Source organism: Oxyura jamaicensis, chromosome 18 (genome assembly GCF_011077185.1).
Source record: "Oxyura jamaicensis isolate SHBP4307 breed ruddy duck chromosome 18, BPBGC_Ojam_1.0, whole genome shotgun sequence".
NCBI lineage: Eukaryota > Metazoa > Chordata > Aves > Anseriformes > Anatidae > Oxyura > Oxyura jamaicensis.
Genome location: NC_048910.1, coordinates 8,113,151 through 8,128,404, shown reverse-complemented (window position 1 = coordinate 8,128,404; position 15,254 = coordinate 8,113,151). Strand labels below are relative to the sequence as shown.

Sequence of the window (15,254 nt, the reverse complement as noted above, 5' to 3'; positions counted from 1 at the left end):
CACTGTTCTTAAGCAGGCCTAAGAAATTGACTGTGCAAGTTTGCTTGATTTTTAACTAAAGAAATTATTTTGTTTTGTTGCTGGAAAATGAAAAGCAGAGGAAATGCATATTGTGGCTCAGCTTCCTAGCAAACAGCTTGACAAATCAAAGATTTGTCCAGAGAAAAGGCTAGGAAAAAAAATATATTTTATATTTATATATATATTTTGTCTAGAATTGGGGTTTTATACTGTGTCCATTTCTTAGCCTTCAATGTCAATTCTCCCATTTTGAGACCCTATGTATTAGGGCCCTGGCCAACAGCTTTTGAAACATGCCTCCCCCTACTGTAACTTCATAGACCTGATTCAGTGTGCAGTGAGTTCAGTGGAAAGACTGAAGTTCAGTGGATGCTGGGTTGGGCTGCTGCTGATGTTTCCCGTGGAAATAGTTGTGTGTATTTTGAGCAAGCTTCATTTTCAACAGGTATTTTGTGAAATCAGATTTGCTTGCACAAATGGTCCTGAACACCCAGTAGAAAGAAGGTGTTCAGGCACATGGTCTGAATAAATGTGAATATTCATGAATTTTCTCCATTGCTGACCCAGTTCTTATCAGTGTAAAGTAAGTATACAAAAATAAATAACAAAAATGAAAATGACTGCCATCAAATGTGCTCCTGAAAGAAGTAGAAAAAGAAGTTATTTTAGTTATCTGCCATCAGAGTCAGGACTAGATCTTTCACGAGCCTTTGATCTGCACTAAGATTATCCTGTGATCCAGAAAACAGCAGCTTTCATTCCAGTCCTTTTGGCTCTACCCTAAGCATGACAACTTATAAACCAGTTCATGCTGTCTGTCTATTCCTCTGTGAATTTCAGATTATGGATACCAGACGTATTATGCTTAATGACTGGAACTTGCTGTTAGAAGAAAGGCACTCTGCAGTTGTTACCAACAGGCATGGATGCAAATTATCAGTGCCTTTTTATCACTGGGGCAGCAGGGGGCATCAAGATCTAAATGAATCATTTGGCACTTACTGTTCTGAGACCTGTGATGGAGCACCTCAAAGACTGAAGATTATCCATAATTATTTCACCAGCCAATGGAGAAAAGTCTTCCGTACAGCTCCATTCCACTAGGAAACAAGTAGCGGGAACAAATTAAATCAGATTACAGTCCAAGAAAAGAAATCAAAGTGCTTTAATCACTTCACAGGTTAATTTTTCTTCTAGCAGTTTACCATTCCATGGGGATACTAAAAATCCTATTTAGCAATAATGTTTAGGAAAACTTTATACAATAATTAAATTATAACTGTGTGTATGAGAGAGAAAAGCAAAATATTGCCCAAAAGCTTTTTAGGAAAGAATGCTTAAAAATACACTGCAATACAAATTACATTCAGTCAACATTTGCTCTCAGTTAAACAATTTCCTTTTAAAGAAAGGGAAGCAGTGGAAAAGAGTAGGTAGAGGATTTGGACCTGCTAATTCCATTAGACAGTTTATATATCCAAACCAACAAAAAACACAGTTTTGCAATAATATTTGCATAGATAAGCATATGCAGAGAGTCCTTTTGGCTCCACAGGACCACAACACCGTAATCACCTAGCCTTGGCTGCTCTGTGTAGAAATACCCTCCTTGGATAGATCCAACACTCACTATTCTCCTCATTGATTTCAGTGGGCTCTGGCTCTCTTGTCCAAGCTTGGTTCTGCTGTGGTCATTGAAATTAGAGTTCTACAAGGACCTGTCCCTTGTTTTACACACTTTTGAAGTGCACTAAGTGGCTCTGGGCTGGCACATCCCTCCCAAACTGTTCTGCAGCATGAATTACAAAGGGCACCTTCACCAAAGTGCTTCCATCAACTTGTACAGACCACAGTTGTACAGTTTCTACTTACGGGGTCTGAAATGGCAATCCTGCTGTCAGTATTCTTCCTCACTCCTTGCAAAAATTAATGTGACTGTAAAATAGTATCAAACAGACCATGAAAAGCTACCACAAGATTTTTTAAAAAAGAATATGTGCAAGTGGGGAACTGATGGCTGCAGATAAGCAAACAGCCTCTCTTTCTTAAATTATATTTTTGCTCTGGTAGTAAACAAAAGTATCAGCTATCTGTGTAAGTCTGAAGTACTTGGGACTTTAAGAAGGAACAAAAGGCTGGTTGCTTCAGCAATTTAGAAGTTCAATATAAAAATATGCAAGTATAAAAACCTGAAGATGAAGAGGGTCCTTTATAAGAGCCTAGGAACAAGAGCTGGTCTTGTAGACTGTACCAACAGTGCTGTAAAGGACCTGAGAGCTGTTGGGTGAATTAAGGATGGAGCATGTTCCAGTCCTGTTCTGAACACCCCAAAGGCCTGCTTTGTCATGAACGCTGAATGTCTTCGCTGTTGCGGCTTTCCATCTGACACTTCACGTTATGTCAGAGCAGGGGTTTTTTGTGTGTTTAATATATTGGTGACTATGTGTTTTAATGAAGGTGCCCTGTATTCCAGAGCTAGCAAATGCACGATGTGTTACTGCGGTAGCCAAGATAAGTAGTAATTTTTAAATAAACAGCAGTATAAACAGTTACATAAAACTCATGTAAATTGCTGGCACATAATTTTAGACTGGCTTAAGTTATGCAACCTACTTGTGGCCAAGTGTTTTTTTTTTTTTTTTTTTTTTTTTTTAATACTCAATTCATGCACTTTAAAATAAAGGGGTGAGTTTGTTTTCACCTGTTTCTTTTCCAGTCACTGTGTTTCTGTTATATTGAATATGCTCTAAATGGCTTACCAGACAGACAAGAGAGACAAAGTGATGGTACAAAACACCTCCTGACTCTTTTGTAGATTCATTCAGGAAAACACCTCCTGAGTAAAGTAAATAGCCCAAGCCACAGCAGAATTTGTCACTTCTCTTGGCATTTGTTTTTGCTTGCACTTAAATTATTCACCGAATTGCTGAATAGATTAATTAGACCCAGGGACATAACTTATGTTGCTAAGTTGATGGGGTTTACTGAATAGTGTACTGAGTTGGGATTCTGGATTTTATTCTTGCATTTTCTACTGACTTGCTGTGTGACTTTGGCAAAGCACTGTGCCACTATGACTTTTAACCCAGACTCTTATGAAGCAAGGATTCTGTCATCTTCCTTTCCTCCCTGTGTCCAGAGCCTAGGATGAAGGACTCTGTGATCTTTGCTTGTGTTCCCAAGGGTCTCTAAACAAATAATTGCATTGTTCAATAGCTTCCTTTGAAATGTAAAACTGAAAGAGAGCCCTAATGCCAGAAATCCCTTCACATCATCTTTTTCTGCCTGCTGATCTTTATGAAATAATTATAACAATTTATTCTCATAATGTCTTGCCAATTTAAAGCAACAGGGCAGCTAGGAAGAATCAGTGTGTTGGTGTACACTGCATCACCAGCTCAGATGGAGAAAAACATTCTTGATTTTTCTATGCTTGCAGTATTTGGTCAGCTCCTCCTAACTGCCTTGACCTGCCCTTCCAGGCTGAATTAGGAAAGGAACCCAATTTTTGCAGATTTGAGTTCAGGCTCTCTGTACGCCTCTCATGTTTGGAAATTCTGCAAAGAATGATAGCAGGGAGACAGGTCATACCAGCTGTACAGAGCATTCACAGAGATCCCAGCATAATGCTTCCACCAGGTAAAACAAACAAAGATTTGGCACTGAGGAGTTTTGATGTGTTTCCATGCATTTTTTATTTTATTTTTTTTAATACTCAACAGATGCACTTTAAAATAAAGGGGCAATATTGCCTTCCAATGTGGCCAATGGTCAACAAGCTACAACACAACTTAGCATTATAATAACAGCCAAGATTTGTGTCTCAGCCCTGGTATGACCAACATCGCCCAGTCTGGCTGTGAAAAGAAAAGTGGGAGAAAATACATGCTAGAACTGTGAAAGGGGACTGGAGAGTAAATGGGGTTCTTATGCAAAGACGTCACGCCCTAGGAAGGTATAGCAGGCTTGGCTCCGATTCTGCAAATTTCCACTCCCAGTGGGTACATTTCACTCATGTAATCTGTGCAACCAAAGCCAGCAGGGGAGCTTATGAAAGTAAGGACTACTCGTTTGTGTGAAGCAGGCATGGGTTAGGCTCAGCTTCTTCCCAAAACATAATACATTAAAATCTAATTAATAGTGAGTAGTTGGGCAAATGCAAACAAATAATTCATCTATCAAAATGTACAAGACAAACTGGAACACTGCATAGCACTGTTAACAAAGAAAGTAAACACGCAAACCCTAATTCAATTAATCTGCTTAATGGGATTCCAGTGCTTTTCCTCTGGTTTTCCCATAATATATTTTTAAAGAGGGACATTGCTGAATAGATGTTAATTACTCACATTTAAGGCTTCTATTCCTTTATAAACTAGCCCCTACAGTAATTTAAAGACTTTTCACCTCTCCCTAGCACTGCAGCCAGGTGTCACAAGCAAAACAGTCTTGATTTGTAGAATTTTTACTTAATTTAATTTATTGCCAATTAATCTATTCACTAATTCAGATTGAGAAGAAAGAAAACATAAACAATTAAGCAATCACTTAAGCAAACACCCTTTCCCAGGCTCAACTTAAGCCAAATACTTTTCCACCCCTTTCCTAGTCTCAATTTCCCTTGCTTCCACCAGAGGGTTACAGTCGGCAATGGGGTTTTCCATCAGTTTCAGAGCGGGCTGGGCCAGCTGCGACCAGCACCCTTCAGTTCCTGGCCTCCTCCGACACCCACGGCCCCTGGCTGCTGAAATCTGTCAATATATGCCTGACGCAGTACTCGGGCATGAATTAGTGGGTGCTCATGCATGAACTAATTGGGTGCTCAGACGTGAGTTATGCGGGTGCTCGTGTGTGAGCCAGCTGGGTGCTCATTAGTAAATTAATTGGGTGCTCATGCATGAACTGATCAGGTGCTCATGCATTAATTGATTGGGTGTTCATGTATGAACTAAGTGAGCACTCATGCATGAAAACAGTAAACCCTGCAATTTATGTTGAACACACAAGGTAAGAGCTGGAAGCAGATCCAAAGACCTGATTCCAGCTTTATGTTTATTTTTCAGTTCTGTGGGTCTTATCTGATCACTAGAGCAATATCAAGTTCTGGTTGGAGAGGCAAAATGGCTTAGTTTTAGATCCTTGTAAATGAACAAGAGAAGTCCATGATGGATCAGAGAAAACTTCAGACAAACTGGAGACTAGGAACATGTTGCCACAATCCCTTTTGGATATTCTGTTGACTTATCTATCTTATTAGCAGATTATGTTGGCAAGTTATCAGTGAGGAAGCATTTCCAAACCCATAGATCAGAAGATCTGCTAAATGGGCAGCCTCCTTCATGAGAGAAACTGAAGGCCTTGTGATCAAGACCTGCCATAATACAGGAAATTCACCTCTTCTATGCCCGACGTATAACCTGGAAGCTCTAATGCTTAGCCATGTGCAAATCATTGTTAACATTATATATTAATGCTGGTAAGTCAAAGCAAATATAAAAAGTAAAGCAATGTCTAAAATTCAGCAACATCAAGGTATGAGCCTTTTTCTTAGACACCAAAGACAGACAAAACCAGAGTCTATATGTCTGGGTTTTCCCATAGCCATTCATCTTGTGCTGCTGTTTAAAATCATTATAAAACACAAAGCAGAAGGAAAGAATGACTGGACTGAGTAATTGCTGCCTGATCAACTACATTAGATAACTACACCATCACTTAGTAAGTAATCCAGGCTCAAAGATGCTTTTAAATACACAGCAAACAACATAAAGTTTAAGAACTATTTTTTAAGTTCAACTCATGCTACGAATCTTAACAGGAGCTAGAAATAGAAAGGTTTGTTCTAACATTTATACATTTTTATACTTGCTAGGCATAAAAATAGAAGTCAAATTGCACAGTCCTGTTAGCTACCAAAATGTAACGTGCAAATAAAGTGCCCAGGAGACCTAATAAAATGCCATAAATGAACTACTGTAAAAAAATATCAGACCACACCTATTCAGCAGGATAAATTCAAATGTCTTACAAAGGAAAGTATTTTTTTCCCATTTTATGGAACAAGAACTGTTTCAAGGAAAGAAAGAAAGAGTTTCAGAATATACAAAGAAACTTTGAATAATAAATGAAAAAGCTCTGAAGATCAAGTTGAATGCAGAATAGTAGTCAATTCCACTATAAGTTGGAATAGGATCAATCAGTGATGTAGCATCTACTGTTCGAAGATGCATAGGTATTACTGTTAAAGCAACACATTTTCATACCTAAGATTGACTTCTGCAAGCATTCAGTTCCATAACCAAGGTTGTTCTGGAAATCAAACAGAGCAGAGGCTTGCTGTTTTTGCCTTTGATACTACTGTGTGAACAGTAAGTTGCCACCAAAGTGAAAAAATAAAATAAAATAGCTGGAGATTTTGTAAATCTATGCACTTAAGTCTTTGTGTAAACTCTACCTACTAGACTAGCCAAATTTGTCTGGAGCCAAACCCACTGTGCAATACTGGATGGATCACTGCAGGAAGCCTGCTATGGAACAAACCCAAACTCGATCAAACATGGCAATTCAACTACTGATAAACAAATCACATACACAATTACAAAGCGTACAATATATGAGTGCTTATACATGCTCGCAGGGACAGAGACACACACAAACTGACAAGATTATTTAGCTGTGAAAGTACTACTCTTGAATGTAAAACATGCAGAATCACACAAAAATCATAGACAGTTTTCGTAAAATCTTTGAGGTTTTACTCACCAAAATGTTCAATGAAAGACTTCCTTTGACATAGTGAGATGTCAGTTAAAAATCTCAAATACTGACTTTTTTGAGCTACAGAACACATATCCTACAGGCCCAACCTGGCAAATTTCCTCATCTCATAATCTCAGCTGTTGGCCCTTAATGAAAGGTGGCTCATTTAATCCTTCGGTTGAGATTTCCAATGATAGCACCAAATTGCTGGATAAAAGTACTTGCCTGTAGCCGACACACATCATGTGGCCATCCTATAGCAACATACTGAGGCTAATGCATTTCTAACTAGGACTGAACCAGCAATTTAAAGACAATTTAAGATACTCTAAAGCAAAAAAAAAAATCTGAAATGAACCACAATTGCCTTGGAAGAAAGGAGGCAGGAAGTGACTTTGTCAAAATTTAAGCAAGACATAACTCCCTCTTTCCTGTCTGCCTCTTATTTTTTAGAAAAGCTGACATAGAAAAAAAAAATCTTCTCTCCATCCAACAGAAATCCTAGAAGGCAGCTGGGCAATCCAGACTAACATGAAATACTCTGCTAAAATAACAAACTAAATAAAAAGGTAACAAGGGCTAAAGCAGCCTAGACAGCTTAGCATCATTATCTGGAAAATAACTTGGCATCCAAGTCCACAGCTACATCCAGACAGAGAGAAGATCAGCTCTGTTTGCTACATCAAACATGTCTCAGATTTTTTCTGTCTTCCTCTCTCTTCAAACATAAATAGTTCCAGGCTCTTAAATAAATTAGCTCAACTTTGGTTATACAAGCTGTTTCATTTTTCGCCAAAAGGGGATATAGCTGTTTGTTTAAAAATTGTAAATAAAATATAAATGGAGATTTTCCATTGCATAGTGGTCCTTCCCAGTAGGTAATGTTCAGCACTGTGTCCATTTTTCTTTCTTATCCTATACTTGGGGATCAGACCACTACTATGGCTATTTCTAATGGAAAATTGACGAAAAATAGCATGCAGTAAGACAAGGTTAACCCGTACTTATTGACTGTAAAAGCAAAATAAATACCAGGTTTAGAATACATAGAAAATAAGAGCAATAAAATTACTTATCATCATATTTTGTTCTTTTAAATAAACTGATTTTTCTATGTGTATGTGTTGTGTGGAACCTGTGAACCCTAGAAAGGCTCATTATTGAAAGACAACTGGTTTTAGGAGTCCTACCAAGTATTTACTAGTCAGCTCCAATGGAGATGCTCCTAGGAGTCAAGTAGCACCTAGGTGGATTATGTTGTTGCTGGGATTTTTTGCATCAAGATGGTTACTGTAGCATAGCTCTAGAGTAAAAACATATGATGCAGTAACAACACAACACTTAAAAAAATGTTATATAAAAAGATTCACCCTAGCTTCAAACTGTGGTGTTATTTTGTATATTAACGTGGAACATTTTGATTGTGATTACAAAAATGTAAAACTAAAGCAGGTCTTAAGTACTTCCACGATGGGATGTAAAGTTTGGCTTTAGGTCATGATTAACCAAGGGCATGGTTTTCTCTTCTCAGTATTATAGCGATGCTTCACATCCTTCCTAAAACTGGCTGGAGTCCTCACTCTGGCTTTGAATCTTCCTGTAGCATGGAGTGGATTATTACTATTATTATTGATTTATGGCATGCCTGTCTGCTTCCAGCCTCAAAACACTTTACTAAGTTACAATATACATAGGAATCATTTCACATCAGCCACCACCACGTTGTAGCCTTCTCTGGAGGGAAACTGAAGGGAGCCATTAGGATGGTGCCTGCAACATTAAACAACAATCCAGGAGAGGAAGTAGAGAATACTCTGGCTCCTTAAAGCAATGGCTCAACAGAATGCAGTCACTGAACTGCCATCCAGCTGGGACACCAAAGTCAATACTCATTCACTGTGTGTGGTTAAAATTAAATCTTCTAATGAAGTGAGATGGTTTTAGTGGTTAGAGAGTGAGTGCAAAGTATTATTCTCCTGTATTATTATTTGTAAGTCATACAGCTAGCAAGGGAAAAGATCACACACAGGAAAATAACAGACAGTTAGATAATGTTCCAAACCTAATTTCTAAATGACATTTGAGCAAGTAAAGTTTGGAAAAATATGTTAAAAAAATTACAGATTTTTTTTTTTTAAAAAAAGGAATTGGCAGCTTCTCAATGTTTTTAAGGAACTAAACTAAACTGAACAGAAGTGATGTCAGTTTTTATCCCCTATAATTCTGGTCCATAGAAAAGAACATTATTAGCTTCTGTTAATGAACAGGTATTCCCTACACACTGCTACAAATGCTTCTGATTTTTTCTTTGCTTAGAAAAAGAAACGGTAAAGTATTGAGCAAAATAAAAGTATTGAGCAAAATAAAACCTAACATTTTATTTTTGTCCCTGAATTAGCAAAAAGCTTTTTTTTTTTTTTTTTTTTTTTTTGTATAGGAGATTTATACATGCGACTAAAAAGATCCTCAGACAATGTTATCAAGCTCTCCTTTCAGGGTAATTGCTAGCTGGTTCTAATCATTCCTACAAGAGATCATTTGAATGTTTCTTTTTATGACCCCTCAAACTAGCACACAGAATCTCACTCCATAATGTAATAAACAATTCTACAACCAGTGCTTAATTAATTCCCGAAAGTCACCAAAAGCAGCTATTAATGATGTTTCTTTTTATCTAACCATAAATATGCGAGTCTCTTGGGATAAAGTATTAAAAAAGAACATTCTGGCAGAACTAACTGTCAACTTGATAAAGCATAAAATGATCACCGGTGAGGGTAACTCAAAATATGACGGCAAGGCTACCTAGTCTGATTAGAATGTTAGGTCAAGTTGGATTAAATTTCTTTTAATGTTGTGCTTACTAAGAAGAGGACAGAACTGACATGCTGCGAAACAGACTTAATCCAAATGAATAAGCAAGATAAAATACTACAATGTTTAGAAACTGGTTGTAGTATTCTGATTTAAAAATCAGTTCTATACGGGAATTTGCTTTATTGTGAAAATATCAACATTTATTGTGAAAATATCAGCATTTATTGTAATGAGAATGTGTTTCAGGGTTGTTTAAAACCTGCATATCACAAAGAGCAGGCTGATATTTTCAAGAGAACTTAAGTGTTTCAGGAGCCCAAGTATCATTTTCACAAGTAAATCAGGCAGTAGGAAGCCCTTAAATGAAATTTAGTTTCCTGGCAACCCAACCCATTGTTGAAAATTAGATTTAAGCTCCTAAAGGGCTTTGATGTTTTTGCAAATCACACTTCCTGCAGCACTGCACAACTGACTAGGTGTAACACAGTAATTTGCCCTTCTATTGAGGCTATCAGGAATGGAATCACTTTGATGGTTTTAGTGATGTCTGGCATTTTGTTTCTTTTTGCTTTTTACCCTTGCACTATGAAAAAAAAATTCTGGGCATATCCAGTGATGACTGGCATCTCTGATCAGAAGTAGGAAGAGAAGATTGAGAATGTGCCTGTTCCAAAATAAACTCATGTACTCCTTTGTGTGCTTGTGCCTGATGACAGTGGAGCCTCTTTGGTGGCATGTTCCACCTTCAGAGGAACTCCATGAGCCATTGGGCACTTGATGGACTGCAGCTTTCTGAACGCCTCCTGTTGAAGCAATCACTGTGACACCTAGACACAGAAACGTGAAATATACCGATCTGGACCCAATCATTATGGTTCTTACTACGTGAATGGAAATCCAAGGTACAAATACCTATAACAATGAAGTTTTAGTTATTAATACAAAGGAACAGATACAACAGGAAACATTGAGAGACACAATGGGAAATAATTTCAGGCTCTTGCAGGCTCTGCACTCCAATTCCCCTAGAGTATGCAAAGAAGGCCTCGGATCTTCAGGACAGTGCTTTCAGGTCTCTTGATCTTGACCTGTGGAAGGATGCAGGCTCCTACTGAAGATGAAGGCTGCTGGTTGCTGCACTTAACATTGAAGAACTTACTGTTCCAAATATTTTAGAAAACCTGAAGTTCCTTTAAAGAGGATTTTTTTTTTAATTTAAAATTTCTCATTTTTGTTTCAATCTTTGATAATTTATTTTATTTATTTATTTACTAATATTGGGATTTTCTGTGAAAGAGAAATTCTGTTTTGCAACCATTTGCTATTCAACAGAGCTATTCAGATGAAAGCATTTTCTTATTCATTCCACTTTGCAACTAACTGGTGCCACCCATATGTATTGCTCTTCCAAGAATGATGTGGCAGCCCTGGAATAGCTAATTAGTTGGGCTGTATGATGCCTCTGCCAGAAGTTTCAGCTTCCAGAGGCATTCCTTTACGCAATGGTGGTGTGGGTTTGGCATTTGCAAGGATACACAGAGTTTCAGAAGCCCACAGGCACCAAAAGTTAGCCTGTGTTTTATAGCTGGCTCTATAGCTCCAGTCACTGAGCTGATGTCCTAACCACAGTAAGTCAAGCAAACTCCTTCAAAGCACTCAAGGAGAAAGCTTTTGGTTAATTTATTTTTCCTTTTTAATAAAATCTTGTCTTTGAGGAATCTTTTAAGAAAAATTCAACTTCTACAGCTATTTATTGTGAAAATAATTAAATTCTAACATTTCTAGTGAAAACACCTTTCTCATTTGGCCCTCAAATTTTTGTAGGTTGTTAAGGTAAATGAAAGATGTCTAAATCCAGTACCTTTATACTTGGTCACCACAGCTGAGTTGACACTCAGAGGTTCTTGGAAGGTGACAGTGAGTGATGTACTGCTTGTTACCATGAGACAGACATTGGTTGGCGCCTCAGGGGCTCCTGGGAGAGAAGAGAAAACATCAGCTCTTCAGCACAACAAATCCTATTCAAACAATGTTTCAGAGTCTTCAAAGAACCCACTGAAAATCACCCTGCAATTGTGAGCTTTGGGTTGTAGGTGTTTGTGTTGTAGGTGTTTGTGTTCTCTGCCTTTTGAGAATTTTAATTAGTGCTCCTGCTAACAATATGCTGCAGACACCATTTGTTTCTATCATGCTTTTTGGCTCCTTTCAGTTAAAAATATCTTCCTGCATATACGTAACCCAATAAAACAGATTCATGCTAATTATGTCAATGAAAAGCCCCTATAAATCTCTTGGGGTGGGTAGGAAGAGAGAGAAAGGACAAAACCACAAAGAGCTAATTAAACCTTTATGGTTTCACTAACAAACTCAAATATATTAAATGACAGAAAACATGTTTACATTATTGTGATGCAGAAATTGCAAATTCCACAAATGTTTCAGTGCAGTAGTTCCAAAATACATTTGTCAGCTGAGGCCTAACATTTTGGAGAAAAATAAAAAAGTTTAATTCAAAGAATATCAATCAGACTCAAATCAGAAATCAAACAATGTTGTTACTTACTGCTGGAACCGATTTAAAAAAAAAAAAAACATTTTATGAACTTACAATACTGCTGTATTTGCTATAGTTAATGTCTAATACAAGGAGCACTGCATCTCTCATGAAGAAGTAATCTCAGAATACAATAAATTTGAGAAAATTGTAAGTACACATATGTAGAGATGGCTGCAAAAACGTTTATAGCAATGATTATATTTCATTTAATAGGATACAGTTAAAAGATCTAAATGTGAAACAGTTCAGCCCTGTTTACTCCTTCCAACAGGCCCAAATTCACATTTACTTTGGGTAGACTCACTTGCAGAACTGTTTAAAGTGGCCCAGTCTGGTAGTACACTGATGAAACTTTGTATGTAGATGCCAACAATAAAATTATGTTTTCATGATTTTATATGAAAAATAGTTCTTTAAAAAAAATGTAGAACAACTCCATTATTTTAAAACAAAAATGTTTTAAAAAATCAGAATAGAACAACAGCAAAAAAGGATCAATGCTCCCCTCCCTTTTTATCCACATTTTTCTAATATTTTTTCTAATTGTCCTATTTTAAACTTTGATTACATGAAATGAAATGCAGAAGTAAACGTGAAGTGAAAGAAGCAGGACAGAATCATTAGATTCTGAACCAAGAGTTGTAGATCTCATCTTATCAGTTTTACACAGCCCACACCCTTTAGGAGCTGTGTGCTTGCTGCTCTCAGATATTTGGTCCTCTCTGGTCCTAACATCGATTTCTTTCTTATTCTGTGGAAGACTGATTAATTGTGTATGCCTTAGTTTTCCCATCCTAACATTCATCTACTTCACAGCAGTGCTGTGACGATCAGTTAGAGCACCCTTTCCCAACAAAGGCAGTGTTCCCAGTTGTAGAGTTCTTGTCTTGAACTTTGCAACTATTTTCCTGTACTTACTAGCATGCTCGTAGCCTGCCTTCATGCGCTTGTATAGCCTGTATCTCCATTCCCATGCTTTTAGTTGCTTCTCTTTTTCTGTGTTGTCTGTACCAAGGCCTTCATTCATCACTTGTGCAGACAGTTCAGTAACTCGCTGCTGGGCTTCCTGGACCAATGTACTCAGATGCATTGACCTGCTTTCCATGTCAACAACTACCAAGAAAAGGGAAAAATAAAAAGTTGTTTGAGGGACTCACGTGACAAAATTCTGGCCTTATGAATTCCAGCATAACCCACGTAAGGTCAAATCTTTGAACACTCTGCCTTCCAATAGATATTTTATCATCAGCTTGCTTGTTGGTACTGGTTATTGATGAACACATTCAATATATAAATCTCTACAAGAGAGATCTAATTGGCAAAGTTAAGATGAGAATTTTATGTTTAAGGGCTGTGGCTGAGAACAATGGTTCTTTCCAGGTTTTTCTTGTGCCTCAGTTTTGCTCATGTAATATCTAATTAGGCCTCTAATAAAGGTAAAAATGACAATGACATTGATTACAAACTAAAAAACATTTTGATCTGAGCCCAAGTCCACAAAACTGCCCTAAACCAGCCCCTTGATTATATAGAGAAATGTGATGAATCAAGCACTATTTTCAGAATTGCTCTTAGTATGAAATTGTTTAAATTTATTTACAGATTAGAAAATAGGATTTGTAAAACTATTTAATCTGAGAGGAAATGCAACAACTCATCTGATGTTCAATATGCAGGATATGCAGGATATAACGTACAAAGGAAGGAATTCAGAAATCACAGAAAATAACTTTTCTCTGGTGTCCAGTAATTTGCAGAACTCTGAAATAGTCTTAATTTAAAAGACTTATTTATCCAAGACTCTTCTCTGGCACAAGTCACAACTCTTAGCAATAATAGGGTGTTGCTGTCTAGGGACAGGCAGGCTGTTAGTTTCCTTACGGTTTTTATAGGAGCAGCAGCAGCGTTGCACAGGATGCTCTGATCATTTACTTGCATAAGCCAAGCAGTAACCATTTCTGAAAACATCAAACTGTGCTGTATAAGGGACTAATACTCTGACTGGCTTTTGACATCAAAACACTTTATGAGCTCTAGACCAAACTTCTTGTTCAAAACAGGGCCAGCTACAAGGTCAGGCCAAGTTACTGAGGGCATTACCCATTCTGGTCTTGAAAAATTCCTAGGACGGAGTCTTTACAACCCCTCTGGGTGACCTGTTCCACTGCTTTACTGTCCTTATGGTGAAAAAGCTGTTTGTTTTATCCAGTCTGAACCTCTCTTGCTTTAACTTTGCCCACTGTCTCTCGTTACAATATCACAATTGAATTTTATCAGATCTAAGTATAATGCTACATAATAATGTGAAAAGTGCCATGGGATCTTTAAAACCACAGGAGGAGAGCGAAGAATTACTCAACACCTCTGACATCCGAAAGGTTGTTTTTGAAGAATGTTTGTTTCTTAGACTTTGCTTTCAGGAGCTGGCTTGTAGCCATCCTTCTTGAAGTTTGATCATTCTTCATTCGGACATCAGAGACATATGGCCAGGCTTACTGGAACTGCTGGTATCCTCAAAACTGCTGTTTACTGGGAGGCCAAAGGTGACAGGGTTTCCTGGCTTCATGCCTACAATAAGCATGCAACACATCTGATAGCACAACGGGACTGAGAAAGGAGATTTTATGTGCCAGAAATTCAGGTGATTGTGAACTGGTATTGGTTCAAGTTCTCATTGAGGATCTGTTCCCCTCTGATCCACAATTGTCAGGTCTTGGAAATGTGTCAAATCAGCCACTGGAAATTTTAATCTTATTTATATTTAGGTTCACATGAATAAGACTAGCCAGACACATGAATAAGACTAGCCATATATGATGAATAAGGATAAATGAAAGGATTGATAACAGTAGATTTTGACAACAGCAAAAGTTTTGCTTCCTCCCTGATAAATTAATATTCTAAATGTTGTATTTTCTGATCCTACTTACTTTAAGAGATTCTGGGTTCTTGTTAAGATTTATACAGTCTGAGTTCCATGTGGAAATGAAGATCATAGTTTTACTTTCTATTGCTTTATCTGCTGTTCTGCCCTTTGCAGGCAGCAGTCCAGATGATACAGCTGGAAACTCTCTCTCCTTCAGATCCCCTCTTCTACAGC

General features: G+C 37.6%; 1 protein-coding gene across 1 annotated transcript in view; it reads right to left on the bottom strand.

Annotated features, from left to right (window-relative positions):
* The window catches only part of ANKFN1 (ankyrin repeat and fibronectin type III domain containing 1), a 126,833-nt gene that overhangs the window by 37,114 nt on the left and 74,465 nt on the right, over positions 1-15,254 (bottom strand). The window contains exons 7-9 of the mRNA XM_035342578.1: positions 13,073-13,267; positions 11,459-11,572; positions 1,024-1,121 (exon numbers count right to left, since the gene is read on the bottom strand). Coding sequence (XP_035198469.1) covers positions 1,024-1,121; positions 11,459-11,572; positions 13,073-13,267 — 407 coding nt within the window. The remainder of the gene's footprint in view (positions 1-1,023; positions 1,122-11,458; positions 11,573-13,072; positions 13,268-15,254) is intronic.